Here is a 27799-nt window from a genome sequence, read left to right on the forward strand (position 1 = left end):
CGCGTTGAGTATATTTGCATAGGTATTGAAGAAATTAGCATGTTATTTTTCTATGGTTTCATCCCTATCTTGATCCGTCGCAAGAACTAATTTGCGAAGCGGAACTGGATAAATCGGGCAAACAGGTACGACGGCGGAGCAATACAGAGCGTGCGGGGCACAGTGGTGCGCGGCGCATGGAGATTTGTTAGCCGGGGCAGCGTTCTGTTATGTTATGGAAATCAAATCTTTGGACTTCGAACGAGTTTAGAGCTTCCGTAAAGCGTGCCTGATAAACGTACGCAAATGCATGTCAGCCATCTTGGAACATACCAGAGGACACCCAAGGAGACTGGGACGCTGCCGAAACCCTTCACGGTAAACGCATTTCAGTCTTGAAGCAGCATTGCCTAAAAAATGACCAAAACCATTTCGCTCTCTCATCCGTGCTAGAGGAGGATCCACTTCGCTATTTCTCCGCCGCTCGTAGCTCACTGTTATAGGTTGTACCGTAGTCAAGCGCAACTGCGTGATTGGGTCTTTACTCACATTCGTACTGCGATCTGCTCTTGCGAATGGTGCCTGAAGCGCGTCTCCGTCTGGTGTTTGGCGTCCTATCTTGCCCATACGTCGAAAGCGGTCCCCAAGTGGCAGCAAGTGACGTCACAGAAGCCGGAGTGTCATGCTGTCGGTTGTCGCGATCCTGGCGGTTGGCACTAGATGTACCGACAAAAAGCACGAGCGAACGCGAGTGTCGCTGTCGTCACCGCGTCCCACCTCCTGGCTGCCGAAGCTTCCGTGGACTGTCACACTGGAGAGCTACCTGCAGCCAACGAGGGAGAGGAAGGCTCGGGAGGGGGAAGCAGAAAGATTGCTGCAGAGGAGAAAACACCCCCCTTGCTCCAGCATTCTGCCTACTTCCCCCTCCCCAGCCTTCCTTTCCCTCGCCCTGACCTCTTAAAGGGGTTATGACATGAAAATTAAACGGATAGATTATTCTTGAAATAGAATGCTTATAGGCTACTTAGTATATACACCAAGTTACGCGATTTCTAGAGCTCTGGTAATAGCAATATTCAATTTACGAATTTGTAACATTTTCATGTGGCAACCAGGCAACACTGCCGAAGTTAGTCACACCATGGTGTCCATAAACCACGTGACCATGAACACTCTCTCATTCTAGGCGCCCCCATGATTGCTCAAGCTCTCCTCGTCGCGGTACGATCAAAACCGCTCACACAACTCGGTAACCCGAAAGCTATTTTCGCTCTCACCCCCAGCCCGTTGACCTTCCACCCTGCATGCGCCTGCGAGATATTCCCGGACGACGGTGACCACGGCGAGTTCGTCCGTTACTCGTCGTCGCTGGAGCTGGTCGCCAGCGGGTCGCAGTCAAAATGAACAGCTTCCAACATCTCTTGATAGCAATCACTTTCATCGCTGCTGTGATCAATGTCGAACACTTCGACAAGGCGAGCGATGCCGTAGACGTAATCGTCACGGACCGCATGCTCGAAACGCGGAAGGTAAACGAGGAAGCTGAGGCTCGGTACGCCAAGAGAGCCAAGACTGTGAGTGCGTGCAAGGAGACACCGCGCTGGAGGCTGACTAGGTAGCCAATCTCCAGCTCCGCCCGGATCTGCCCCTCCGAGGGGCCCGCATATAAATCGATTTATCCACAAAACTATCGCGCCATTTTCAACACAAACTTAGCAGGATTATAGGAACATACAATGGGTCCTAGCAGTATAGTTATCTCATATTTTAGTTTTGACGTGTCAAAACCCCTTTAATGTGTCGACTATAGATTACATCATTCGTGTAATTTTCTCGGAGGGGGCCCTTACCATTCACTTCAGTCCGCCTCTTGTCGTCTCAAGCGCTGTCAATGCATGCCTTGTGCCTAACGTCACGCTGCAATGCGCCGCCCCCGATTGCCATTGCTCCGTACCACCGGAGGACTGGAGCACCTGCAAAGTGTAGTCGACGGCGTGTTTCGTCCGACCGTGACATGTTTACGCAGTTTGAAAGCGTAGCGTTTTTTTTTTTGTGTGTTTGTTGTTCTTCGCACAATTTGTAAAGAAACCGTTTTAATCTATTTTTACCAGCGGCTACGGGCTAAATATGCCATCGCCAGAGGAGCGGATGTTGCCGCTCTGCGGAGATTACTTCGACACGCTCGTTGGGCCTACGAGAGCGAGATACGCGAAGAAGGTGGAACTTTGTGATGGCGAGGATCCCTACAAACTTCGCATCGGCGTGGACACGACATTCAGTGCCACCTTTTAGATGCGAAGCATCTCTTGCTCGGGTCTATGTCCCGCGGCGTCGTAGTCCGCACTCACACTACGAATGCGCAACTCTCCTCCTTCCCTCTCTCCAACAGCTGCGCGTTACTCTCTCCGCTCTCTCTCTCTACCAGCTGCGTGCACTTCGCGTGCGTTCGCTTCTACTCACACCGCGCGCGCATGCGCAACTCTTCTCCTCTAGTTTCCTCTCCTTCAAGTGTGAATATAAGCAGCGGTAGCGCGCTGCGCGCGTTCAGTTCACCGCTGTTTCTCTCTCTCTGGTGTGCGCTGCTGCCAGCTCTGCCAGCAGCAGCGACGGCGTGTCTGCACGCGCTTTTCCTCCTCGCCCGCCGGGAGGGACGGAGGGAGGGCTGTCGACTTTCGGGGCGAGCGAGCGAGCTCGTCGGCGCTGCGCCGCTGTCGAGCCAATCGCTGGCTGCTGCCGGCGATTGATGAAACGTGCACAGAGTAGATCGTTTTTTGCCTCCTTTATATTTTTCACGGACGTCCAGTGACCTCCGTACAGTTTTTGGTCACTGCAATCTGACGGAGGGAAAAACGGGTTGCCTGCTCCATAGTCGGGGTATTCCTAGGGGAGGGTGATAACCCGCTGTTCTTCTGGAAATTCACATATTGCCCAAAAAGGTGACATGGGTAATGATTAGGGTATGTTTTTTCCGGTGTTTATTTTGGAGCAAAAATCGGTGCATGTTTTTCGGTGCTTATTTTTTAAACACCAGTGTATTATGGTTGAACGTCTCGTGATGACGCTAAAAGGCATTTATAACCGAGGAAGCAAAATGCGATTGGACAAGAACATTTCAAATTTCCAATTCTATTCACATATCTCATACGCTCCTCTCGTGGGAGCATCTATCCTAACGAAAAATGCCTAAGTCATTCAGCTGTGAACACATACGCAGTGTACAATCTTTTGGCCTAGAGAGCCATTGCGCACACTCGAACGTGCTTCACAGCCCAGTAGACGAAGTTGGTGGCACCCAGAAGGCGAGTTTTTAAATGGTCTGTAGTAGGCAAAAGAAACAAGTAACAATCAACGCCTCTCAGTTCCCCAAGCGAAGAGGCGCGTTTCTAAGGTCAATGGTTCCGGGCGACACTAATGTTGTTGGCATTGTCTTCCAAGAACCACACCAACCTCTGAATAGGCACTGGAAGGATGGAGGGTTGATGAGATAAAATATTTCACAAGCTTCTACAGAGGAGGCGTTTTGAAGAAACTAGCCGTCGCTAGGGCGGGAACAGGCACCGACTGGAGTGTTTTGGTTTTACCCAGGCCGAATATTTCCAACCACCGGAGTTTTTCGGTTGTAACCAATTTAGTATTTTAGTCACCGGCGGATGTTTATCAACTCAGAATATTACAGTTTGTCCTGAAAATTATGTTTTTTTTTTTTCTTGGTGAATAGAGGTGATTAGTTGAGTTCAAAACTTCGCATTATTAAAATATTAAACATTGGCATGCTGAACACCGGATAATGAAGTTGCTAAAAGGCCACAGCGCCGGAAGGCAACCCTGAACTGCAACAATATTTATTTACTTCGAGACTTCAAAACATATTTTTGTAAGGGAAACTGGGCTAGGGCAAGAAAGAAGGAAGAATGAAAGGGCCGGGAAGGTAAAGGTAGTTCGGAAGGATAGAGTGAGGAGTATAGGGAGTTTCAGCAGATCGTTTCCGCAACCCACTAAGCGCCAGTTTAGCTCTGCGTCATCCGCCACGAGACCTTGAACTACGCAGAAAAGACTGGAGGCGTGCATGCTCAGTTGCGGCGCCTTCTTTGGGGATTCCAATACGGAGGAGAAAAACGGCCTGCTAAATCTCGCTATCTGGTAACGTCACGCAAAGGAAACGGCGGCCAAACGTTACGGGCGCAGAAAATCGGGATGGAGGACGATTCGTCACATGCGCACTTGTCACAGGACAATTGGTCACAGGACGATTCGTCACATAGGAACATTCGTCACAGGAAGACTCGTCATGCGGGCAACTGGTCACATCGATCGGGCAGGGGACGATAATAGTAAATTGTAAATTTCAACAACTGCCCACATTCCCTGATGAGGAGTTTCACGACTTCCCACTGTGACATAAACCAATGGTTAGAAAAACTAATCTTACAATACTCATCCGCTTTTCCTTTCATCATATTGTGAGGATGTTAAGAAGGTGATTTAATAAGAACTGGATAGAGGTGTTCAAGCGACAAGATCGTTGTGCAGCTGAAGAGCGCGCGCAGCTTGGACCTCCTCTTTCAGCTTCGTCGTCTTCTCCCTAACACTTCCCCCGGGCGGATAAAGGGCCGGTCCACCGGCCTTGGTGTGTTCAGTCGTAGGGTGGGTGGAAAGGTTTCATGCGGGAAACATGGACAATGTCACGTGACTTCGTGCGGTGATCTCTAGGTGGTGCCACTGGTTCCACTTCGTAGTTTGTAGGAGACAGACGGCGGAGAATGCGAAACGGCCCAGTGTATTTCTGGAGCAATTTTTCACATTTACCTGGCTTGCGGAGTGGGGTGGCGAGAAGGACTTCGTCACCAACGTTGTAGGATGCTTCGCCATGCGTCTGTGCGTAACGAAGCTGTTGTTGCTGCTGCGATCGTAGCGTTTGAAAACGCGCGAGTTGTCGAGCATCCTCCGCGCGGCAGATGACCTCTGAAGGATACGACGTGTGAGGTTCATAGACGGAGGGTAAGATAGTATCCAGAGTTGTAAGTGGTTCACGGGTGAATAGCAAGTAATACGGTGAGAAGCCTGTCGTTGACTGACGCGCGGTATTATAAGCGAAGGTCACATATGGGACAATAGCGTCCCAGTTTGTATGATTGTCCGCGACGTACATCGACATCATCTCTGATAACGTGCGGTTAAGGCGTTCTGTTAGCCCATTGGTTTGGGGATGATAAGCGCTGGTTAATCTATGAGTTGTGTTAGCCAGGCGCAAAAGATCATCGAGGAGCTTAGCTATAAAAGGAGTGCCCCGATCGCTTATTATAACCTGGGGTGCACCATGCCGGAGGAGAATGTTGTGCAGAAAGAAAGTTGCGACTTCTTGGGCTGTGGCGGTTGGAACACAGGCTGTTTCGGCGTATCTGGTGAGATAGTCTACAGCGACAATTATCCACCGTTTGTTGTTTGTAGACGAAGGAAATGGGCCGAGAAAATCGATTCCGATTGTTTGGAAGGGTCGATGAGGCGGTGTTATGGAATGCAAAGGGCCGGATGACTGAATGGTTCGAGTCTTGTGAAGCTGACATTGGTGACACGTGCGAATGTACTTGTTGATGGTGCGATACATGCCATTCCAGAAGTAGTTCGAACGCACGCGGAAGTATGTCTTTGCGAAACCGAGATGTCCAGCGGTAGGGTCATCGTGGTGTGCTTGGATGATGTCTTTCTGGAGGGTCCGAGGAACAACGAGCAGCCAGGGTCGTCCGTGTGGCTCGTAGTTTCGTCTATAGAGGACACCATCACGAAGGGTGAAGAGACGAGCGCGCTGTTGAGTGTGCCGCGTGAGAGATCCAGGAATCCCCATCAAGCATTGTATTAGTGGCCGGATATTCTGATCGGACGCTTGAGCAGTCGCGATGTCAACGGTATCCAACAGAGCGATGGAAGAATCGTGGTCGCTTGGAGCATGATGTGAAATGTCAGTGGGGAGAGGACATCGGGACAGCGCATCGGCATCCAGATGACGTTTTCCTGACTTGAAAACAACGCTAAAGTCGTAGTCTTGAATTTTCAGCGACCAACGCCCAAGGCGGCCAGATGGATTTTTAAGGCTGGCAAGCCAGCATAGGGCGTGGTGGTCTGTGACAATTTTAAAATGGGTGCCGTAAAGATATGGTCTGAATTTCGATATCGCCCATATTAGCGCTAGACATTCACGCTCCGTAATACTGTAATTTCTCTCACACTTCGTTAGAGTGCGACTAGCGTATGCTATGACGCGTGGGCGACTATTTACATTTTGCGCCAGAACAGCCCCGATGCCATGTCCACTGGCATCCGTTCGGATTTCCGTGTCAGCTCCCTGTACGAAGTGGCCAAGTATTGGGACGGAAATGAGTGCACGTTTAAGAGATAGGAATGCCTGGGCCTGGGAGGGTCCCCATTGGAATGTAGTGTTATTTCGAAGTAGTTCATTCAGGGGTTCGGCGAGATCTGAGAAACGAGGGATGAATTTTCGGAAGTATGTACAGAGTCCAAGAAAAGCCCGGATGTCTTTTGTGGTTCTGGGATTCGGAAAGTCAGAGACAGCTTGGACTTTGGTGGGGTCTGGGCGGATGCCTTCCGAGCTGACTAAGTGACCCAGAATCCGAATTTCCCGAGCCCCGAACGTACACTTTTTTGAGTTCAACTGCAAATTAGCGGAGCGAAAGCAGTCCATAACTTGCTGGAGTCGGTGTAGATGGTCTTCAAAGGTAGAGGAGAATACAATAACATCGTCGAGGTAGCAGAGACATATGTTCCATGTTAAACCGCGTAGAACACTGTCCATCATCCGCTCAAACGTCGCGGGAGCGTTGCACAGGCCAAAAGGCATGACATTAAATTGGAAGAGACCGTCCGGAGTGACAAACGCGGTTTTCGGTTTGTCCGCGTTGGCAACCGGGATTTGCCAGTAGCCGCTACGGAGGTCAACAGATGAAAAGAACGAAGACCCTTGAAGTGCGTCGAGCATGTCATCGATACGAGGGAGCGGATATACGTCTTTTTTAGTTACCCTGTTTAGACGCCGGTAATCAACACAAAAGCGCCATGAACCGTCTTTTTTCTTAACGAGAACCACGGGGGAGGACCAAGGGCTGGATGACGGCTGTATAACATTGTTTTTCAGCATATCAGTCACATGGTCTTGAATCACTTTACGTTCCGCAGGTGAAATACGATACGGGCGGCTCCTAAGGGGACTTGTGTTTCCCGTTTCAATCTGGTGGTGCACCACAGATGTCTGTGGGAGTGCCGAGCGGTTGAAGTCAAATAAGTCGCTATATGCGTCCAGAAGACTGGAAAGAGCTTGCCTTTGGTTGGTTGTTAAGCAGCTGTCGATCATCAGCGTTGTATGTTTGGTGGAGCACTGGGTTTGAGGAATTGGCTGCGAGTGGAGATGGCACGTGTCTTGAGCCAAAACGGCGAGGCTATCATGGTCGAACGTCCGGATGGTTGCAATACCAGCGCCTCGAGGTAATATGAGCGGCTGTGCAGAAGCGTTTGTAACGTATAGATTAATTTGGCTTGCTATTACGGCGACGGTACAGTAAGGCAGAAGCAAGCCCTTTTGCACGAATGTGGTAAGCAGTGGCTCGACAAGACCGTAATCTCCTTGGAAACTGAACTCAGGCTCCAGTGTTACTGCGACAGCAGTCAATGGTGAGATACATAGATCGGCTGTCGTTCGAAGGACAACAGGATCACAACCGGCAAATTCGTCTGTGTCAGAAGTGTTTAAATGCAGCTGACGTTCCCCACAGTCAATGATGGCATCGGTTGACGACAGGAAATCCCACCCCAGTATCACGTCAGCCACGCAGTTCGAGAGGACTGTGAAGACAACAACGTAGCGATTGGAGCCCAGAGTCACTGAGAGTGTGGAACAGCCGAGAGGACGTATTAAATCTCCATTTCCCATACGTAAAAATCGTCCAGGTGCTGGCGTCAATACTTTGCGCAAACGCCGTCGGAAAGTGTCAGAGATACAGGATTTGGCGGCACCGGTGTCTACGAGGGCTATAAGTTTTTGTCCGTCAATTTCAATAGCAACAGTCGTTGGGCCATCTCCAGGAGGATTTATATTGCAGTTTCGTGGTGCAGCCTGACCTCCTGTGGCAACGCAGGCTGCGGGCTTTAGTTTGACGTTGTATTTGCGACGGCGGCGACATTGAGGGGCGACACGGAGCGCTGGCGTCGAGGGTAAGGAGACGGTGATCGGCCTCTGCGATTGTCACGCTGTGAAAATGGAGCTGGGGTCTGGCGGTCAACGGGACGGCTATCGTCATCGGGGGAGTAACGTGGATAAGGTTGAGGGAAACGGCGATACTCGTCAGGGTTCATGCGACGGCGGCAGTAGCGCGCGACGTGGCCGGGTAAACAACAATTAAAACAGATGGGTCGCTGGTCTTCCGTTCTCCAAATGTCACTTCTTCGGCGCGGTGCGTAGGTTTGCGACGCTGGGGAGGCCTGATTGAAACGGGAGCCTGGGTAGAAGTGCGGCGCATCATGTGGCATGGTACAGAAGAGCGGCGGTGCGGGAGGTGGTGAAGCATATGCCGACGTCGATGGCGTCAGTGATGCAAGCGCAGCATGAAGTTCGTTCTGGACGACTTTCTGGACGCTCTGTGCCTGAGGGTGGGTTTGGGTAGTCTCGGAAGGTGGACGGAGGTGATCAAGAAAAGAACGCAGCTCTTTCCGAATGATGCTGCGAATCAATGCCGGCAAGTCAACACCGGCAACAGATGCAACGGATACCTCTGGAAGGCGTTCGAAAGGTGCTTTTGAGATCCGTGCACTCTGCAGTTCTTCGTACTTTTTGCACTCACCGATTAGTTGTTGGACTGTCGTGGGTGACTTGGGTGCGACAACAGCGAAGAGGTCTTGGGACAGCCCCTTAAACAAATGACGGATACGATCTTCTTCGGTCATGTCGGCATCCACTCTGGTGCAGAGACGAAGGACATCCTCAATGTAGCTGGTGGAAGATTCGGTGGTGGCTTGAAATCGGCGAGCCAGCTTGTCTTTCGCTTGCTGTTTGCGTCGTTCTGGTTTTCCGAACGCCTCCGAAAATGCGACTGTAAAGGCGTCCCATGAACTGATTTCATCCTCATGGTTGTCAAACCATTGCAATGCAGTGTCTTTCAAAAAGAACACTACATTGGCCAACTTAAAGCTGTCGTCCCATCGGTTGTGGTGACTTGCACGGTCATAACTTTTCATCCAGTCGTGAACGTCAGTGTCAGGAGAGCCAGAGAAAATAGGAGGGTCCCGTTGCCGGTTCTTGACGGTCGGTGGCGATGGAGTGGAACCGGGGGGTGCCAGGCCGTTTGAAGTACTTGCTCCTTGAGACATGGTGTTAACGGTGCGCCCGCTACGTAACTCCAGAATAGCGGTCAGCCGAGAGGTTGGGAAACGTACTGACCTCCACCAATTGTGAGGATGTTAAGAAGGTGATTTAATAAGAACTGGATAGAGGTGTTCAAGCGACAAGATCGTTGTGCAGCTGAAGAGCGCGCGCAGCTTGGACCTCCTCTTTCAGCTTCGTCGTCTTCTCCCTAACAATATTATGACTCTTCGGCAGGTTGATCTAAGTTGCTGGCTTGAACGAGCAATAATCCGACTGGCAGCCAAATCAGTTTTTACTTTGCGTTGCGTACACCTCTTTGAGAAAACCGATAAGTATCGGAATTCTTTCTGCTGCATGTGTACGAGTACCTCTCGTGCAGCTGCATGGCTCTACCTCTCTCTGTTGCAATCACCTCCATCCTTTTGAATGTAGTCCAAGTTCAAAAATAGTCGCTTTTATATGGCCTCCCCATTCACCGTTCGGGACGGACCCAGAAGCCAAAACATTTGTTAGAAATTCTTTGACCTTGAGAAGCGAAAGACATGCTAAGATAAGAGGTGACCCACTTTGTCAGGCCGAACCAACATTCTAAAACGTTTGTTACAAATTTTTCGCCTTTCAGAAGCCAAAGACAGACTAAGATATGAGGTGATTACACACACCACAGCGCACTATAGCAAACAACACTCACACCTTACACACGAAAAATAAAGCAAAATTCAAACAAACCGCGCTGACTTACAACTCTTTTTATATAACTTTGTCTTCTTCAACCTCTAGCACCACCGAATTTCCCAAATCACGCGCACCGATCTCCTAGATGCCTAAAAATGTTTTCTCTTTTTCTGTCAGGTGTAAAGATGGTGTACTTATACAGTTGTTATAGTTCCGCGCGATATGTTCTGCTTCGATAATTTCTCGAGTTAATTGGTTTCTGTTCCTACCTAAAATTGTACAGGATGGCAAGTGAACGTCGCACCCACAATCCCGGCAGTGTATGCCTAGATGCCCTGAGTTGGCTCTGCAGCTGTTGTTGTTGTGTTCCCGGAGTAATGCTATGCTCGATAAAAAGACTAACCGAGTGTAATTGCAATGTTACTTGTTGTTGTTTGCTATAGTGCGCTGTGGTGTGTGTAATCATGTGCAACCAACTCGCCCAAGCTGCTACGTTAACAATATGAGGTGAGCCACTTTGTCCGCTTGAACCAAATTGAACAACACATTTTTGGGGGGACAAACTATTGAAGGGCCGGTTGGCCGCGTGACGAGTCGTCCTATGACGAATGTTCCTGTGTGATGAATCGTCCTGTGACCAATCGTCCTGTGACGAGTGCGCATGTGACAAATGAACCGTATCCCGAAAAATCAACCTCCTTTCGAGATACGCTCATGAAGGTGGTGCATATGTTATGTTGGCAGCGACGCATAGCAAACGCCTCAACGATCGCGGTTCCTTTTAAACCCTGACCTATGCAAATGATAATCTACAACGCGGTCAAAAGCAATGTCGTGGGCACCCCGATAAGTCGTTTTTGTTTGCACTCCGGATTATTGGTTTCCCAAAGTTAGCATAAAGAAGTTCAAAGTGGGGAGTTTCTGTGTGCCTAACAGAAAACGAAGCACCCTAAACATTCCATAGCTTCGCTTAGTGAAGTGGCCTACTAATCCTTGGGGTCTCGTGCCGGTTCTGAAAACGGGGGAAAAAAAAAGAAACTCTTGAACGTTTTTGTTTAGACCCAACCCCTTTCGTAACAAGAGTTGTAGCAAATTTCGGAACAGTGAAGAGAGAAAAAATACCCTCCCCCTCTCACCCCGCACGTCGTCTGCTCCGTTGAGCGGGCTGTACCTAGCATCCGGCTGGCGTTCAAACTCGGTTTAAAATCACGTTATTTTGGAAATTTCAAGGGCGAATGCGCGAATTTTATGTGTAATGTGTAATGCTATGCTCGATAAAAAGACTAACCGAGTCTAATTGCAATGTTACTTGTGTGCAAATAAAAAAAAAAGAAGAAAAAACTGTGTCAGAGTGGCATGTCGCTCCGGCGAAAACTAAATCCGGTTGCCATGGGCGTACCAACCGGGGGGGCAAGGGGGGCACTTGTCCCCCCAGTTCTCAGAGTGGGGGGGCAAGGCATGCGTTTTGCCCCCCCGAAACGGCCGCCACTGGGCAGAGCAGACACAGGCCGGCGGCGCCCAAGGAATACCAAGGGCACTGCCCCCCGACCCGCGCAAGCATATTTTTAACGCGCAGGCGATACAAACCCTAGCAACGGTGCTCACGCACGCCGGATTGGCTGGTTCATAAGCCTTGCTCCACGAACAAGGCTACACGGTAACCTTACGGAATCCATCCGCGGGACATGGGCCGGACGGGCCGTCCAGACCAGGACGTAGGCCCTTACACAAAATAAAGTTTTGCTTGCTTGCTTGGAGATAGGCGCTGCCGCCGTCAACATAGGCAGCGGATGCAATGCGAGTTTCCGAAGAGGTAGCGTAACTTAGTGTTGAGATGTCTGCCTCATACATGTCAGACCCGGGTTCTATTTATGGTGTGGGCCGGCTTACTTCTTCTTATTTTTTTTCTTGAACATTTTGTTTTGTCGAGGCATTTGGCGATATTTACATTTCTTTTTTACCATTAACACTAAAAAAACGAATGTTGTTGACGAAACATCGCTAAACTAAATCGTATCGACTCTATTTACGGAAGTGCATGGGGGGCAGCGGGGCTTGGGTTGCCGACCGGACGCCGCGAAGCGGCGTGTACGGGGGGTGGGGGGGCTAGGTGGGTTAATAGATTTGTAATTAGCAGCCGCACACCGTCACCGCGAAGCGGCGTGAACGCAGGCGCGGGGGTGGGTTAACGCGCTTCGAGTGATACACGAGCAGCCCATCCGGCGTGAGCGTCGTTGTTAGGGGTTCTATCGCCTGCACCGTAAAAGGAGCAGTGTGTGCACCTCCTGTAGTGGGCAAGAATTCCGACATTGGAGAGAAGCGGGGACAAGCCCTTTCTTCAAATGCGTCAAGTCTCCTTGAGCTTCGGAATACAAAGAAACGCCACTATTCGGAGCTAATCCCACAGTTACTCGACCTCTCTTGCATCGTGTCTGTTCGCTCCCCGCGCCTCGTAGCAGTGTTGTTGCAGTGGGGGGGCTCGTTAAAATTTTGGGGTTTTTTGGACTATCTAAATCACTTTCTTCCTTCCCATCCCCCCCTTTTCTACTCCGCGTGCTTCCCCCTCTGCAAATATCAGCTGACCTTCCGACCTCTGTTCTCTGTTGATAGGCAAAACAATCACTAAAATTAGAAAGTAATTTGTAATTTGAGTGGAAGTCACTCGGAAAAGTAGTTAAAGTAAACTACTGATTACTAGAATAGAAATGTAATTAAAAGTTACTAAACTACCCAGAAAAGTAGTTAAACTACAGTAACTTGAGTAAAGTAGTTGAACTACGTACAAGTCTGGCCTGGCAAGCGCTCTGCGTAAGTGTTTTCACTGATTTGCCTAGCCCCGCACACCATCGCATGGGCCAAGAAAGGTGTAGTTTTACTGCAGAGGAGAAATCAGCAGGGTCCAAGATGGTGACAATGGAGGATGGGGGACTGTTCCAGTGGCTGATGGCTTGAGAAAGGAATGACCAATTGAAAGCGTTCGTAGAGCCAGAAGTGTGTTTGATGGTGCAGACGTTGTTGAGGCGAGAAGATGTTCGGTCGAGGGGTAATAACAAAGTGGTTTTGAGGTCGGGAATGTGGTAGTAGATTTTGTGAATAAGGCACAGCTGAGAGACTTTCCTGCGAAGCTGCAAAGAGGACATGGTTAGTTCAGTTTTTAGCGCCGAGACACTGAAAGAAAAGTCATAAGTGGATGAAATGAAGCGAGCAGCTCTGTTCTGACCTGCCTCTACAGCGTATTGATGAGGTACAGTCGATGGGTATTCCAGATGGTTGAAGCATATTCTATTTCTGGTCTGACGTACGTGTTAAAGGTTAGCTTAGGGACAAAGGGTGGAGCGATTTTTTAAGTTACGTCTGCTTAGTCCAAGAGTTCCAGATGAATCGGCGGTAATGACTTCAATGTGGTTATTCCAGGGAAGGTCAGATGTTAGTCTTACACCAAGGTATTTATACACAGTAGCGGTCTCAATCAGATCGGAGTCCAAGAAGTAATTAAATGAGTGTTTTTTTTCTTGGTGAAGTGGATTAGTTTGCGTTTATACTTGTTTGGTGACATAATCCACTCTTTGCACCAATTGTTAATTTTATCTAGATCTTCCTGAAGCTGGTTATTATTTTGCACACAAGTTACTTTGTTATGGATGACGCAGTCGTCGGCGAAAAAGCGTTTTTTTGAAGAAATCCTAATGGGAATGTCATTAATAAATATTAAAAAGAGTAAGGGCCCAAGTACGAACCCCAGGGGAACACCAGGAGATACATTTATTAAGGAAGATTCATGATCATCATGGACGTGACCTGTACACGGGAAAAAAGAAAGTCACGAATCCATGCAAACGGTTATTGGTCGAGGCAAAAAGATGATAGCTTAGAAAGAAGGCGTTGATGGAGGACACAACCGAACGCCTTGGAAAATAAAAATAAAAACTGCGTCAGTTTGGACGTGACATTCAAGGTTAGTGTGCAAGTCATGGATGAAGTCGCAGAGTTGCGTTTCGCAGGAAAGTACCTTTTGAAAACCGTGCTGCTGTTTAAAGAAACGAAATGGGATGATAGGTGCCTCATGATATTGGAGTAGAGGATATGCTCAAGTAGTTTGCAAGAAATTGAAGTCAATGAATTAGGGCGATAATTAGATGCAGAAGAGCGGCTGCCCTGTTTAAAGACTGGGAATTACCCTTCCCACCTTTTGGTCAGATGGAAGGCAGCTTTGAAATGAGGACTGAATGAAGATGAGTTTCAAATACTCACTAGAAATAACACGGGTGTTTCTTTTAAATTTTAGGGTTGATGTTATCGGTTCCAGCGGACGAAGTAAGTTTTAGTTTATCAATCAATGTTTTAATACCAGCGGAGTTAACGTTAATAGGATGCATGCGCTCGTAAAGCTCTTCAGGGAGAGTGGGGACGAAGTCCAAGCACTCGTTAGTAAACACTGATGAAAAGTATTCGTTAAACACAGAACTATCATGCTCGACGTTGCACATCCGACATTCCTAACTCTCCCCATCTTCCTAAACGTCCGTGTGTGTCCTAACACCAGAAACCGGAATTTTAAAGGCTAAAAACGGCACGTTGCGAATATGGAACGCGCACTTTCATGCAAAGCTGACGTCAAGTGACTCAAATCGAAAAACATGCATATTTACAGTATTGTTATCTCTTCTGGTGAAGGCTAAACTACCGTTGCATCCATTTTCGCGCACGAAACGGTGACTCCCAGAGAAACTAAGAACGCAGTGATTGTCTTTATTTTAACAATGTAAACACACTTGCAGGCGTGCGCTGATGAAGCCTCAAAATCAAAACTCTCGTAGTGTGATTCGTGACTGCTCCGGCTACTACCCAACCTCGTTGTCACGCCACTTTCTGCAAGCAAACACTAAAATTGCCAGTAAACACACAAAAGCGACATCGATACAATTATCTTGTAGAATATCACCTTGTTTAATCATAACTGTTTCAATAGGCACTACAAGTTGTATTTATTTTAAGAAGAAGAAGCAACATTTTTTTCGTGAGAAAAAACAAAATATCAATGTTAAGTCTGGTAACGTTGTAATTTTGCCGAATCATTGCCACATCTTTAGAAAACTTCGACAAAAGTTGCGCCGAATTTTCGATTAAGGGGGGGGGGGGGGAGGAGGGTCGGGTTTGCCCCCCCCACTCAAAAACAAGTTGGTACGCCACTGCCGGTTGCTGTAGCTATTTTACTATATGAAGTTCGTACTGGTGTAGGCCTTTAGCGACAATGAGTGGAAGTCTGGAATAATAAATAAAAACATGATCTCCTGGCGCAATAGATGAAATGGTTGAGTTGCCGGCTGACTCCACTGCTATTGAAGTAACGGAACAAAGATACGCTAGTTGATCATTTATTGAAATAAAACAACAGAGCGCTGAGGGCTAATTTTAGAGCAGCCAGAAATATTTTATGAACGCGAACTACTTCATAATGGCAGCCACGAGCTAGAGTTCGATGTTCGGTTCCGCCCGCCGGTACAACCCAAAGATGGAGAACAGCGACCTCCGGGTTTGTCGTCTGCTAGCGGAGTCGGGCGCGTGCCCTCTCTCTCGTTTTACCCCGCCGAACCTGCTGAACTTCCCAGATGTGTGGAGAGGGCGCTGCAGTCTAAAGGCCGGTTCAGACACTTGCGTTTGAGTGCGTTTGACTGCATTGCGTCGAGAACCGAAAGCGACTCACCGGCACATCCGTGCCGGTGAGTCGCTTTCTTTTTTTTTGCCCGACGTGCAAACCATTGTGTATCCTTGCTTTGTTTGGCTTAGTTTGTACTCCCTTTCCTTCGCTTCGGCGCTTACCACCCCCGGTTTGTCTGCGCTAGACCCGGGCATTTTGAGGGCCGTCTGCAACTTTGCTGTTGTTGTTGTTTTCTTCCAATGTCGTCTGCGGTAACCTCCTATTTTCGCCTTCGATTGAGTTTCTAATCCAAAATCGTCATACATGCTTTTTGATATTTATTAAATATATTAAGAAGTGTAAGCTCGTTATCCATCTTTATTCGAATTTTATTTGTGTACTCCGGCCGGCACGTCTGCTACGGGTCATCGCGTGTTGATCAACCAACCGCATTCGAGCATACACCAGAGCATACTTAGAGATGGCAGGCATGCTATGTGCTGCCTACCATTGCAAGAACAAGTTTGTGCGATGTGGTGGAAAATCTTTCTTCTGCTTCCTAAAACAACCTACGGATACCTACGTCAACAAGTACTTGAATGCACTTTTAAACTGCTTCGTCAAGCAAGCGAATGAACAACCCGCCAAAGTCACTGGAAAAAGAAATTCGAAAGCAAAAAAAAGGTTACTCATGCTAGCACATATAGAAGATCGCTGCCTGCGACCAAAACATTTCTGCGACTCTTTTTTACCGGGCAGTGTGAGCTGCACTACGTTATTTATTTCCCCTGTTTTGTTTTTAGTTCGTACCTACGCCGCGAAAGCCAATAAAGAAATGTACAACAAGCAGCTGAAAAAAAAGAGACGCTTTCTTCTTTTTTCATTAGTTTCGTCTGTTGCTTCCACTTTGTTTGTTGTGAACTCAACACCGGTGGCGACCACCAGCTATTCATTTGCTGCTTTCCGTTTTTCTTTCTTCTTTTTCTATAAGCGCCGCAACGATCGTCGTCGTTGAAATAGTTTTTTTGCTAGCTTCTTTGTTTTATTCGCCGTTGTTCGCTTCTCTTTCCCGTTTCTTTTTATTTTCGTCGGGAATGGCGACACTATTTTTTCTGCAAAGTTCGGTAAGCGTTTGCACGGTCATTTTTATCCTTACTTTTTGTTTTGTTTTTATGCTCCTCAGCTCGTGCGCTTGCTCTGGTAATATTAACATGTCGTTTTTGCATGTTTTAATGATTACGACGTAGTTCGAGTACCTAAACGCCTTTTTTCCGCTTCCCAGACACGTTTCAAACGCATGTGATCCCCTGAGAGGTGTTTGAGACCGCTAAATAAACTGCTCTATCTTTGTTTATGCGCGCGTTGTTATTCAATTGTCGTTGCAGTTGCGATCAGTGGATTCCGCTTTGCAAGCGGATTGACCGTAATAAATTTTCTGCTGTTAGGGTGACGAAATGGGGCTCGTAAAGCGCGAGGACGTCGCGGAGCCTATACTTTTCCATTGCGTCGACTGCTTCCGTAGACTCCGTGTCCACTAGAGGCGCCACTGTCACATTCGCCGCCGCTCCTATGTGTTTTCGGAGGAGTTTCCAGTATTGGCGAAGCTATATCGTATTTGGTGTTACCATGGGTGCAGGATTGAGAGCGTGACCCATGCACTTGAAGAGAAGGGGGAAGGGGAAGCTCTCTTCTTATCGGGACTCTCTTTTATGGGTTTCCACGTCGCGATTGTCGTACAAAATCCACTGTCCCTTATTTCTTGCTCGTTGCTTCCAAGTACTGCTCGCAAATACTAGTGAGATAGGGTATTCGCGACTCCAGCAAAACGGACGCCGCCAAGCGGGAAAACTGGGAACCAGCCGGTCCAGGTCGCTCCGCGCCCCTCCGCGTCTCTGGTGGCTTTCGCGGAGACGTGTTGTCGGCGCGGTGGCGAACAATGTAATTTGACGAAGGTCCGAATATTTCTTAAGTTTGCCTGAGTGATCATTAGTGTGGTGAAGCCTCAGTAGATTGTTTTCTTCTATTACGTGTTTGAAAGCCCGTTTACTTCGCAGCACACGGTCACATGCTTTCGATTTCTTGGATGGGGAGGAATCACGGAAAACCTTTTTGATTTCTTGTCTGTCTCGAATCACATTCAAAGTGACGACTGCTTGGTAACTTATACTGGAGAAAACATCAATGTTGCAGTCAAGTGAATGGGAAGGTTCGATAGCTGCTTTTCTTGAGTTTGGTTGTGTTCGGTTAGCTTCAAGTTTGAGCCACCCACGCCGGTCGGTGCGTTGGCTATTCATCTTGGCTGCTTTTCGCCGAAAAAGCCTCTGGACCACACTGAAGGAGTTGGGCTGATTTCGCAATTACTTGATTTAGGAAAACCTGCTCGCTGCAATGATGAATGACAAGTCTCGCAACGTTACGATGCTGTCACGGCATTTTGACCTATCACGCCTCCAATATTTATATTACGAGGACGTCGAAGCCAGCAGTAATATACGTCTACATTGGTCAGGTTGACCGGCCACAAAAAAGTACTAATTTTCTCCGTTCAGGATTCGAAGCAAAGTTCAATGCAGAGAGGTTCTGCGTGGATCTTCAATGAAGACCCTTTTCAGTTTGTCTCCGTGCTGCCAGCTATAGAACCATTTGGCTAAGTTTAAATAGTATGTCTCCGTCTGTCAAATATACTTTTATTCAGCAGCTCACCTAATAGCTAGTCAACTGAGCTCATATTTCAACCCGAAGGATATGCTAATATCGCTTTAGTGCGACCCCCCCCCCCCCCCCCCATAGTACGTAATATAATACATAACCTGCTCGTCAAAATGACTTCTCGATTGCTACTAAAACCTGAATTGAAATACGAGTATCAGCTGCTTAGTGGGGCGCCGGCGGGTTAACAGGGTCCTTGGCTCAAGAAGCGGTTGCTTAATTTTCGAAATTTTCCTGCAGCCTGTGTTGTTGGCCGAGCAGACGACTGGAGCTGTTTCGTAAACGCGGATACGCACAAAAGCTCGATTTCGCGGACAGATAAGTCGCATGGTCGCGGCATGCGAGTTAGCTGAAAAGTTACTCTCTGTGGAACAATTCTATAATCATCGCCGCTTTCCTTAGATGATCAAAACTGATTAGTATGTTACCGTCTCTCCGGAGCCCATAGTTTCGGTTTTGAACGAAATCTCCGAAACGAAAGTTTGACACGAAAAGAACAAAAAAACACCGGCAAAACAAAACTATGCTTTGCAAGTTTATCTGCACCGGCTACACTTAACCGTCTCAGTTCAAATACCTATAAAATTGGGCATTAAACAAAAGAAAATCTGTGAAATTGAACGCGCCACCTGTTCAGGCGGCCCGGCCGAGCCGCCGCGACCTGGACTCAGCCGCCATGTTTGTTTGGTGGTGGCGCCCCCTATAGGTCGCTGGAGTCGCGAATATAAGTCATAGCTGAATAACATGATGCATATCTCTAACAGACAATAGTTTTGTGAAGTCAAGATTTCGCTGAAATGAATAACTCGCACGTACAGTTCGACGCGCAACACCTTTGACGTATTGACTTGCGAGAGATGGCCCCAACACGGCCGAGTCTGGCGGTGTTCCAGACCTAACATCTAAATTTTGTTGCCTTACCTGTTGCTATTTCGCGCGCATTTTGCGCCATATCGAAATGAAAGCGCATGATGAAAGTGATGCTCGCTCTCCACTCGTTGGAAATTTCACGCCAGCTCGTTGTCTTTGCTGGTACCTTGAGTGTTTTCCAGCAATGCGGAGTGTTTAACAAGAAAAAAACGTACGATGGCATCCTTCGTACACTCATTACCTCTATAACATTGAGCCGCCTCGTATCCTTTTGTTTTTCTTTCATAATACTAATTTCTTTCTGCACATTACGGCTGTTACGACGCTGAGTCTGCCTGCACTCTCGAATTTGAACTTAGGCTCAGAACAGGGACGAACCAGTTTAAATTGGGAAAATATAATTAACACAGTAGCAAAGTAAAGCCATCATATCGATCGGAAATACGATTTGACACATTCCATCTGAACACATATCGTGCACAGCGAATGCAATAGCCAGTCAGTGTGCAAAACGCCGAAACACTATGCTACCATGACATCTAAGCGATTTTTGCATGCACCGAGCGTGGAAACGAGAAAACAGTTATTCATTCACATAAACGAAGCAAAGTTATTTAAAGCCCGTACACTCCGTACACTCAGTCTGCCTAAGCTCATCAATAGACTTGACCATGTCATTTGTCGAAACAGATAAAAGACGTGGGCAAAAATGATTAGACTGAATAGGTGAATCTAACGCACATATTTTACCAACTGACGGTCGCGCGCCTTTAATACCATTTCCAATTGTCACTGCGCACCTTGGGCACACTTTGGGGAGCAACACGTATTTACATCGCCGCCCGAGGTCTTTATTGAACGTGTAGTGCTGACAAAAATAAAATGCTAACCTGACTCTCAGTCGCTCACGGCAAAGTACGATTTCGAAAAGGCGGTACTGTACATCACTCGAGATAAAAGCCCAAGCTATAGAAACGGGCGTCGTAAAAAAGGGGACCGACATTTTTATTCCTACCTAAAAACAGAAACGAGCACCACCCACTGCACCCCACAGCGCAGAGGCCGGACTCGGCCACCGCGCGTATTATCACTGACGTCCGATGCAATGCACACTGAGCTGACTGACCAGAAACATACCAAGCGCGTGCGAGGGAGGGAGAGACTTCCTCCGCCGGGAGAACACGGCACATTTTGGGGATCTATTTCACGCAGCGGATAACGCGGGCCTTTTCACACTTCGATACTGGCGCCATTTAGAAGTCTCGCGTTCAACCAAGCCGCGCGCCGTCTGGTGTCTGAAACTGACGAAAAGATAGAGGTACCGCACCCTCTTGAAACCTCAGGTGTTCCCCAGTGTGTCTGTCAAAAAACTCCTTCATGGCCAGTGGCTGAAGAACTAGCCTTCCATTTTCCACGTACTGCACATTGATTCCGAGCAAAGCCCGGTCAAGTTGGGATGCGCATTCAATTTTGAGAGGAAACATCCTTCCTCTAAGCGACAAAGAAATCTCCTCTCGCTTGCTCTTGGCTTCTTCCTGGACTCTGTCCTTAACAGTCGCTGCTGTTATAGCCCGTCTGGCGCCGAGTGCTTTGAGGGCCGAATCAATAATCTGGCGAAAGCCGGAGTCATCGACGAGTCAGAACGGCCGTCCGTTCCTCGTCACGAGCTCGACGCAACTTTTCATTATGCTGTCCTCCGTTATTTCAAGCGAAACACACTTCGATGAAGTCGGCTGAAGCATGCTTGCTCTGCCCACTTGCCCGAGTTTTGCAACGGGAGAGTCTTCATCCCGGCCCGGTACAACACACTTTGTGGACACGGCTTTCTCAGCAAGCAACTTGTCGCATACCTCTTTGTGGCGCTGCTGCACATGGTGCTCCAACTTTCCGCTGTGGTCTCCAGAAACAATGTGCTGGCAGTCTTCAATCTGACACTTCGATTTGTTTAAGACACTGTGATAGCTGAAAATCTTCAAGCGCAATTAGTTCTCTCGTGCCCCATAGGGATGAAAAAGTACACTTTTGCAACAGAGTCTCAGATTGCCGTATCTATAGAAAAACAAAAGATGAACTTCTACAGCGCCAGGTTGCAAACTCCCCACGCTTGCCGTGATCTGTTGTCTGTCTGTGTCGTCGAAGAAAGCATGGAGGGAGAGGGCACAAGAGCCAAGGAGAGCATTGCGAGCGTGTGGGGGGGGGGGCGTTGTGCCACCGCGCTCTCATTGGCAGGAAGCAATGGCGCCTTGCGTCATGTTTTTTGTTTCTCTTTCTATTTTTTGTCTTTGTTTTTGCTATGCTTCTTCGCCCGGAGTTTAGACGTGGGGGCGAGGACTTGCTTGTCTTCTCTTTAATTATGGCACAAACCAACGGCAGTCTTTTCGCTGTGTGAAACGAAGTACTGAAATACCTGATATTTTCTGTTGAACCGAAAACCGATAAGAAAATATTTCGGTTTCACTCCGGAAAAAAAAATTAATAAATAACGTTTCGATTACGTTTCCGTTTCGCCAAAAAATATAGTCTTTTTTTTTTTTTTCGTTTTTCGTTTTTGGATTTTGTTTTGATATCCTGTTTGTGGGTGCCTGGCCCTCAAGAGACTGGCCCCGTTCACTGGCACATTTGACACTACTTGCAAGGCAGATGCAATTACATTGAGGGGCTTTAATACCAGTCATACTAGTCGCGCAAATTTGCTTTAATCCTACGTTTGCTCGTCCCGTTGCGCTGCCAGTTGCAATGACAAGCACTGCGTTGCAATATTATTGTGACTTTCTCTTCGTTGAAAAACTGCAATCATTTTTTAGGGAGGTAAAAGAAAGCTTGCATGTGTGCTGGGTCTCCGGGGTGGAGGGGACAATCCAGGCATAAGAACATTTTTCGGCAGTGAAGTGCATTTCAAGCTCAAGACAGCGTCACCCATGACATCTGCCTCAAAATAAAGGCTGATTTTCTTTATTGTTTCGCTTGCTTTTGAAAGTCTGAGTTATTCAGCCAAAGATGAGGATGCGATATTGCTTAAGTTGTCTTTCCGTGCACAGCTGCAATGTCGCACACACTGCTTGAACTCGGGCAAATGCTCTTAGAAGGTCACAGTTACCCGCTGCTGGAACCATGCCGTGGCTGTTTTAATTTGGACGAATGAAGTCAACGATGAGGCATGCATAGCAGACTGCAACACTTAGTCAAGCTGTATAAAAAAAGAAATGAATTGGGACACTAATACGACTACCGCTCATTTGTTCCCAGGTACACCCGTGAGCGATATGAAGGTGAACAGCCCTCTTCTTGTTTTTGATGCTCTTGCAACTTTTGGAACGAACTCTGTTCCAGAAGAGGGCTAGAACGCAAAGTTTAGATCCGAAGCCGCGTGCAATTTGAGATATTGAGAGTTAATATAACTTTAGGGAGCCATAAAACAGGCAAGAAACTAGGTAAGGTGTTCACCTTCATACTGCCGGCGGGTGTACTTTGAGCAGGTTGAACAACCAAATTAAAAACTTTTACTACACGCCACAGCACCTTGTTGTGTTTGCAGACATGTACCACTGCCGTCAAAGTGGTACAATCATAATTCATGCACATGCGTCGGTAACCCACTCACAATTTTACAAATAGAAAGAGTGGTCACCGATCGACTTAAATTTGTGCCGAAGTGTCGTCGTCTTTTTTAACTTATTATGTTACCCCTGAGTGATAAATTTTGAACACATTTGCGAGCGACTACAAAAAAAGTTTTATTGCGGAATTTTTTTTGTTTTGTGTGCTGCGTAGGGAAAGTTAGACTTGATACATCTAGAACCGTTGTGCCTGGAAAACGTCTGCAATATTACTTCTCTCTCTGTCAAAAATGTAATTTTTAATTTCAGCCATGAATTTTCAGTTATTTACCTTTGTTACGTGTCCTGTCCTAATCTTGTTTATGTTGCTTCCCTTTTATACATCTAACATTGCCAACACGCTCTTAATTGGTAGACCCAGGAATGTTCTAGTGTCTAAAGGCTGGTTCACACTGTTGCATCCGACCATGACCGAGTCCGGCAAAACCCTTTTCTAAGCCTCTTACGACTGCGCCGGGCAGCAGCACCGTTGTAAGCGGCTTAAAACCCCATTTTGTCGGACTCTGTCGTAGTAGGTTGCACAGTGTGAACCAGCTTTAATATTTTAGAGTTCCTTCGAAAGAAATTATGCCTCTTTTAGGCTCACTATACCCGTCAGTGTCAATTTCTTTTCAATTATGCATTCAAGTCGGTATGCAGTGGGGGCCATGATTATCTGCCTCATTTTCCCTCGTGTCTTTTGCCGCTTATTCGTGTCCTCTCGTAAGTATTGAGGAACAAAATTGGGCAGGTAAGCTAAGGGAGCTTAGTTCTCAAATTTAAAGTTGTTTAAAGAATGGTCGCTGCATATTCGAGTTTCCTTTGTCATCAGCCAAGGGGAACCATCGTAGCTATTACATTAGGCGCTTATCGTAGACCGCCGGCTGCAAACTGCAAACACTACTAACGCGAGCTCAGTCCACCCCCAAAGTGACTGCACCAGCTCCCCCAAGCAACGCAAACCTCTCGCAGGCTGTTGGCATGTGATCTACGAAAAGTCCAATAATGGGACCAGTAAGCATAGTTGCACTACTTCATAATCGTGCGACGAGATAGAAAAACCATAATTGACCCCGTCCTCAGCACAGCCGGCGATTCATGCTTCTGGCGTTCTTTCTTTGAATTGCCTCCCGGGAAGCAATCGGAGCTTGTAACGAGAGAAGCATGGAGAGTCACTCCGCTATCTCCAGGTTGGCGGTGTAACTTCTCCGACATATTTTTGGGCGCCGCTTGATTGAAGCAGGGCAGCCTAAACACAAAGCTGAATGTCTGCCGTGCCGCCTAGTGTTGCCCATGAGAGATACGCTAGGGTGCCTGCAATGCTTCTTTGACTCGTGTGTTCACCCTCCTCTACCGCCTGTGCATCGAATGTGGTCCCTAAGTGGCAACGAGTCACATCGCAGAAGCCGGCGGCAGTGTTGTCGGATCCTGGCGGCTAGTCGAAGATACGGTAAAAATGTGAGTGAATGCCAGTGTTGCTGTTGTTGTGCAGTCCACACCTTTTGCTGCGGAAGCTTCGGTGGACCATCAAACTGAGAGTGAGCTACAGCATAACAGCCGTTGGCTGTATCCACCTATGTTTGCTGTGCCACTGCTAGGTTCGTGTCTGGCAACACTGGGACACCTCTGTGTTGTCATTAGATGGAAATCGAGGGACCACATTTGAGGACGCGGTAAACACGCCAGTAGGAGACGTGTTCTAGGTACAGTGCTCATCGAAACGAAAAAGACCACGGAGCGCATAAACCAAGCTCGCGCAGGTACATTGACTCTAGCGATTACGTGATTAACCAAATGGCAGAGTACTCTAGGCTAGAGTTCCTGCATATGCTGGCTGTATACGTTTGGGTAACTATATGCTTTTCAAGAAAATTATATGTGGTTACTTCTACAAGGCTGCGTGCTGCTCCGGTTCATTTTGTTTTGGTGAGCACTGTACCATAGTACTTCTTTATTATACAACGGAATGGGTGTGTCAGTCGATCACCTTCTAGGCTAGCAGTAAATCCGGGCCGTTTGTCCAGGACAGCTTTGTGAAGACTGCAGAGCTGGCGAGGCATTGATCGGCGGTAGCGTGGAGAACGGCGACGCAGCAGCAGCGGCGGTGGAGGTGGGGCTACCAGTGAACAGAGCAGCTCTGTTTGCTGCATTGTGTAGTCTTAAGGGCTGTCGCATTGCACTAAGCCACCGAGACTAACTGCTCAAAGTTTTGAATCTCCAAGCACTTGGAAGTTGCCAGGCGAAGGGGCTGTTAAGGGGTGAAATCAAAAAAGTTTCGAGACTGATTTTGTGATTTTGTAGCGTAAAAAGAGAGGGCAGTACGGTGTTGCGCGTGCAGCTGTCAAAAACCTTTCTCTGCCATTATGCCAAAGGACATTGTTCTCTGAACATTTGGAGCTGTGCTCCATGAGTTTTTGTGACCATGTGCACGACCACAACAGCAATTTCACCGTAGGCTTGCAAACCAAATTGCAGCTAACATTAATTGTGTCAAACTCGGCGAATCCAAAACAGACTTTTAAATTGATTCAGGAGGCCTATGTCAAAACGCAGTGAATTGTTTGGAGTGTTTTGAGTGGCACTCCTGCTTCAAAAATGGCAGAAAATCACTGTAAAACAAAGGAGAGGTCAGAAAAGGTCGCCCTACATCTCTTTGTCCTCCAGCAATGTTCTTCCATTCTTCAAGAATGATTATACCGTTTGGCATAATGTAGAGGCCTCTGCCTTTGACTGCTGTGCACACATCACCATGCTGCCCTTCTTACAATATAAAATCAGCTTCTGAAAGTTTTTATTGCATATCCTACTTACGGTTTTAGGGGATACAGACAGGCTTTCTTTAGTCATTTCAAAGATTCTCAATTCTTCAATATTGTTGTAGTGAATAGATAATATAAGCCAAGTGCCAGCACCAAACAATATTGGAATGCATGAAAAAAGTTTTGCATGTTTTTAATAGGACTTGTGAAATATAATTTATTACATGTTTATTTATTACATGTACCCTCAGGGCCTTTGGCATTGAAGAGGGGAGTGGTTACAAAAATGGTGTTGAAGTAAAAGAAAGCAGTTACTAGAAATACAAAAAAATGGCGTCTATTCATACAATATTAGTTAAGGCATTCTTGAACAGGTGGAGGTCTTCGATTAAAGCTGTTGGTACGGGAAGGCGATTCCACTCTTCTGATGTGCGTGGGAGAAATGACTGAAAAAAAGCATTAGTCCTGCACGATGGGACACCGACCTTATGGACGTGATCTAATCGAGATGAAACGTATTGGGGAGGTACTATAAGTTCGGTGCGGAGATGGGGGTGATAAAATAACTTGTGAAAGAGGCAAAGACGAAAGTTTTTACGACGAGATGACAAAGACGGTAAGTCAAGGCTGAATTTCATTGTGGTTATGCTCGCAGTTCTGTTATAGTTGGACAAGATAAAGCGAACAGAGTTATTCTGGACCATTTCGAGTGAGTGAATTAGATTTTCATGACAAGGGTCCCAGGCTGAAACGGCATATTCGAGTTTTGGACGAATTAGTGTTTTGTAAAGTAAAAGTTTTAGAGATGAGGGAACTTTTGCAAAATTACGTCGAAGATATCCCAACATACGGTTAGCGTTATTAATTATATATGTTATATGAACTGTCCAAGTGAGATTTGATGTGATGTAAATACCAAGATATTTATAACTAGTCACAGCATCTAGGGGCGAGTTATGAAGATGGTAAACAGGTAGATTATGATTTTTCCCGGACACCCGCATAAATTTACATTTGTTAATGTTCAATTGCATGCACCACGTTTTGCACCAAACAGAAATAGCGTTAAGATCGGACTGGAGCGTGTTAATGTCATTTTCACAAGTTATTTCCCTAAATACAACACAATCATGGGCAAACAAATGAATATGGGAAGAGACACAAGAGGGTAGATCATTAATGTATATAAGAAAAAGAAGAGGTCCGAGCACAGAGCCTTGTGGCACACCGGAGTGAACGCCACTCGGCTGAGAGAGGTGATTATTAGCTACAATGAACTGCGAGCGGTTAACCAGAAAACATTCAAGCCAGATAAGAAGTTTTGGGTCAAGGTTAAGTTGGTGCAATTTATAGAGTAATAGCTTATGGCTTACCTTATCAAAAGCTTTTGAAAAATCTAAAAAGATGCAATCGGCTAATGAGGAATGGTCAAGAATAACATTTAGCTTATGAAGGACTGATACCAATTGTGTTTCACATGAGTAGGTTTTTCGAAAGCCATGTTGTGACGACGTGAAAAACGAATTAGTATCAAGGAAGTTGGCGAGGTTCGAAGATAGTATATGTTCGAAAATTTTACATGGGATGCTGGTTAGTGATATTGGTCGGTAATTAAGTGGAGAATGCTTGTTACCTGATTTATGAAGTGGAATCACCTTCCCGACCGTCCACTCAGCTGGAAGACAACCATTATCGATGGTCTGTTGAAAAATTTTTGACAGGATAACTGAACAATAAACGCTCGTACATTTTAAAAATTTGGGGCTGATGAGGTCACAACCAGGAGCGGAGGAAAGTTTAAGTGATCTAATTATGCTTTCGACACCTAAAGGATCTATGATTATCGGGAACATAGCAGGGTAGTCGTAAGAATAGGTAGTTGGTAGTGAGATGTCGGAAGTTACAGAAAAATTACGCGTAAAAATTTCATTGAAGATAAACGGACATTGATGAGGGGGAATGAGATTCCCTGAACTGTCAGCAAATGAAATATTATCATCATCAGCAGGATTTATCACGCGCCAAAAGTTTTTAATGTCGGTTACAAGCATGGATGGTAAGGTAGTATTATGGTATTTTTCTCTGGCTGTTTTAATGGCCGCCACGTATTCATCAGAAGCCAGTTTGTAAGCGGCCCAACGAGGATCGTCTGATGATGAATTGGCCGATCTGTACAATCGCTTTTTTCTGTTAGATAGACGTCTGA

At 47.0% G+C, this 27799-nt stretch overlaps 1 protein-coding gene across 4 annotated transcripts in view; it reads left to right on the forward strand.

Moving 5' to 3' along the window:
• Positions 1-203: 203 nt before the first annotated feature.
• Positions 204-27799, forward strand: part of LOC115320098 (gastrula zinc finger protein XlCGF49.1) — a 71585-nt gene continuing 43989 nt past the window's right edge. The window contains exons 1-2 of one of the 4 annotated variants that reach the window (XM_040220082.3): positions 204-357; positions 24859-24944. Coding sequence is in view for 1 of the 4 variants with exons in the window: in XM_040220087.3 (XP_040076021.1) it covers positions 290-357 (68 nt within the window). In the remaining 3 variants the exon portion in view is untranslated. The remainder of the gene's footprint in view (positions 358-24858; positions 24945-27799) is intronic. The other 3 variants (XM_040220084.3, XM_040220087.3, XM_040220083.3) reach the window with 3 other exon arrangements.

The sequence above is a fragment of the Ixodes scapularis genome, unplaced genomic scaffold, assembly GCF_016920785.2.
Source record: "Ixodes scapularis isolate PalLabHiFi unplaced genomic scaffold, ASM1692078v2 PGA_scaffold12__126_contigs__length_90152505, whole genome shotgun sequence".
NCBI classification, from domain to species: domain Eukaryota; kingdom Metazoa; phylum Arthropoda; class Arachnida; order Ixodida; family Ixodidae; genus Ixodes; species Ixodes scapularis.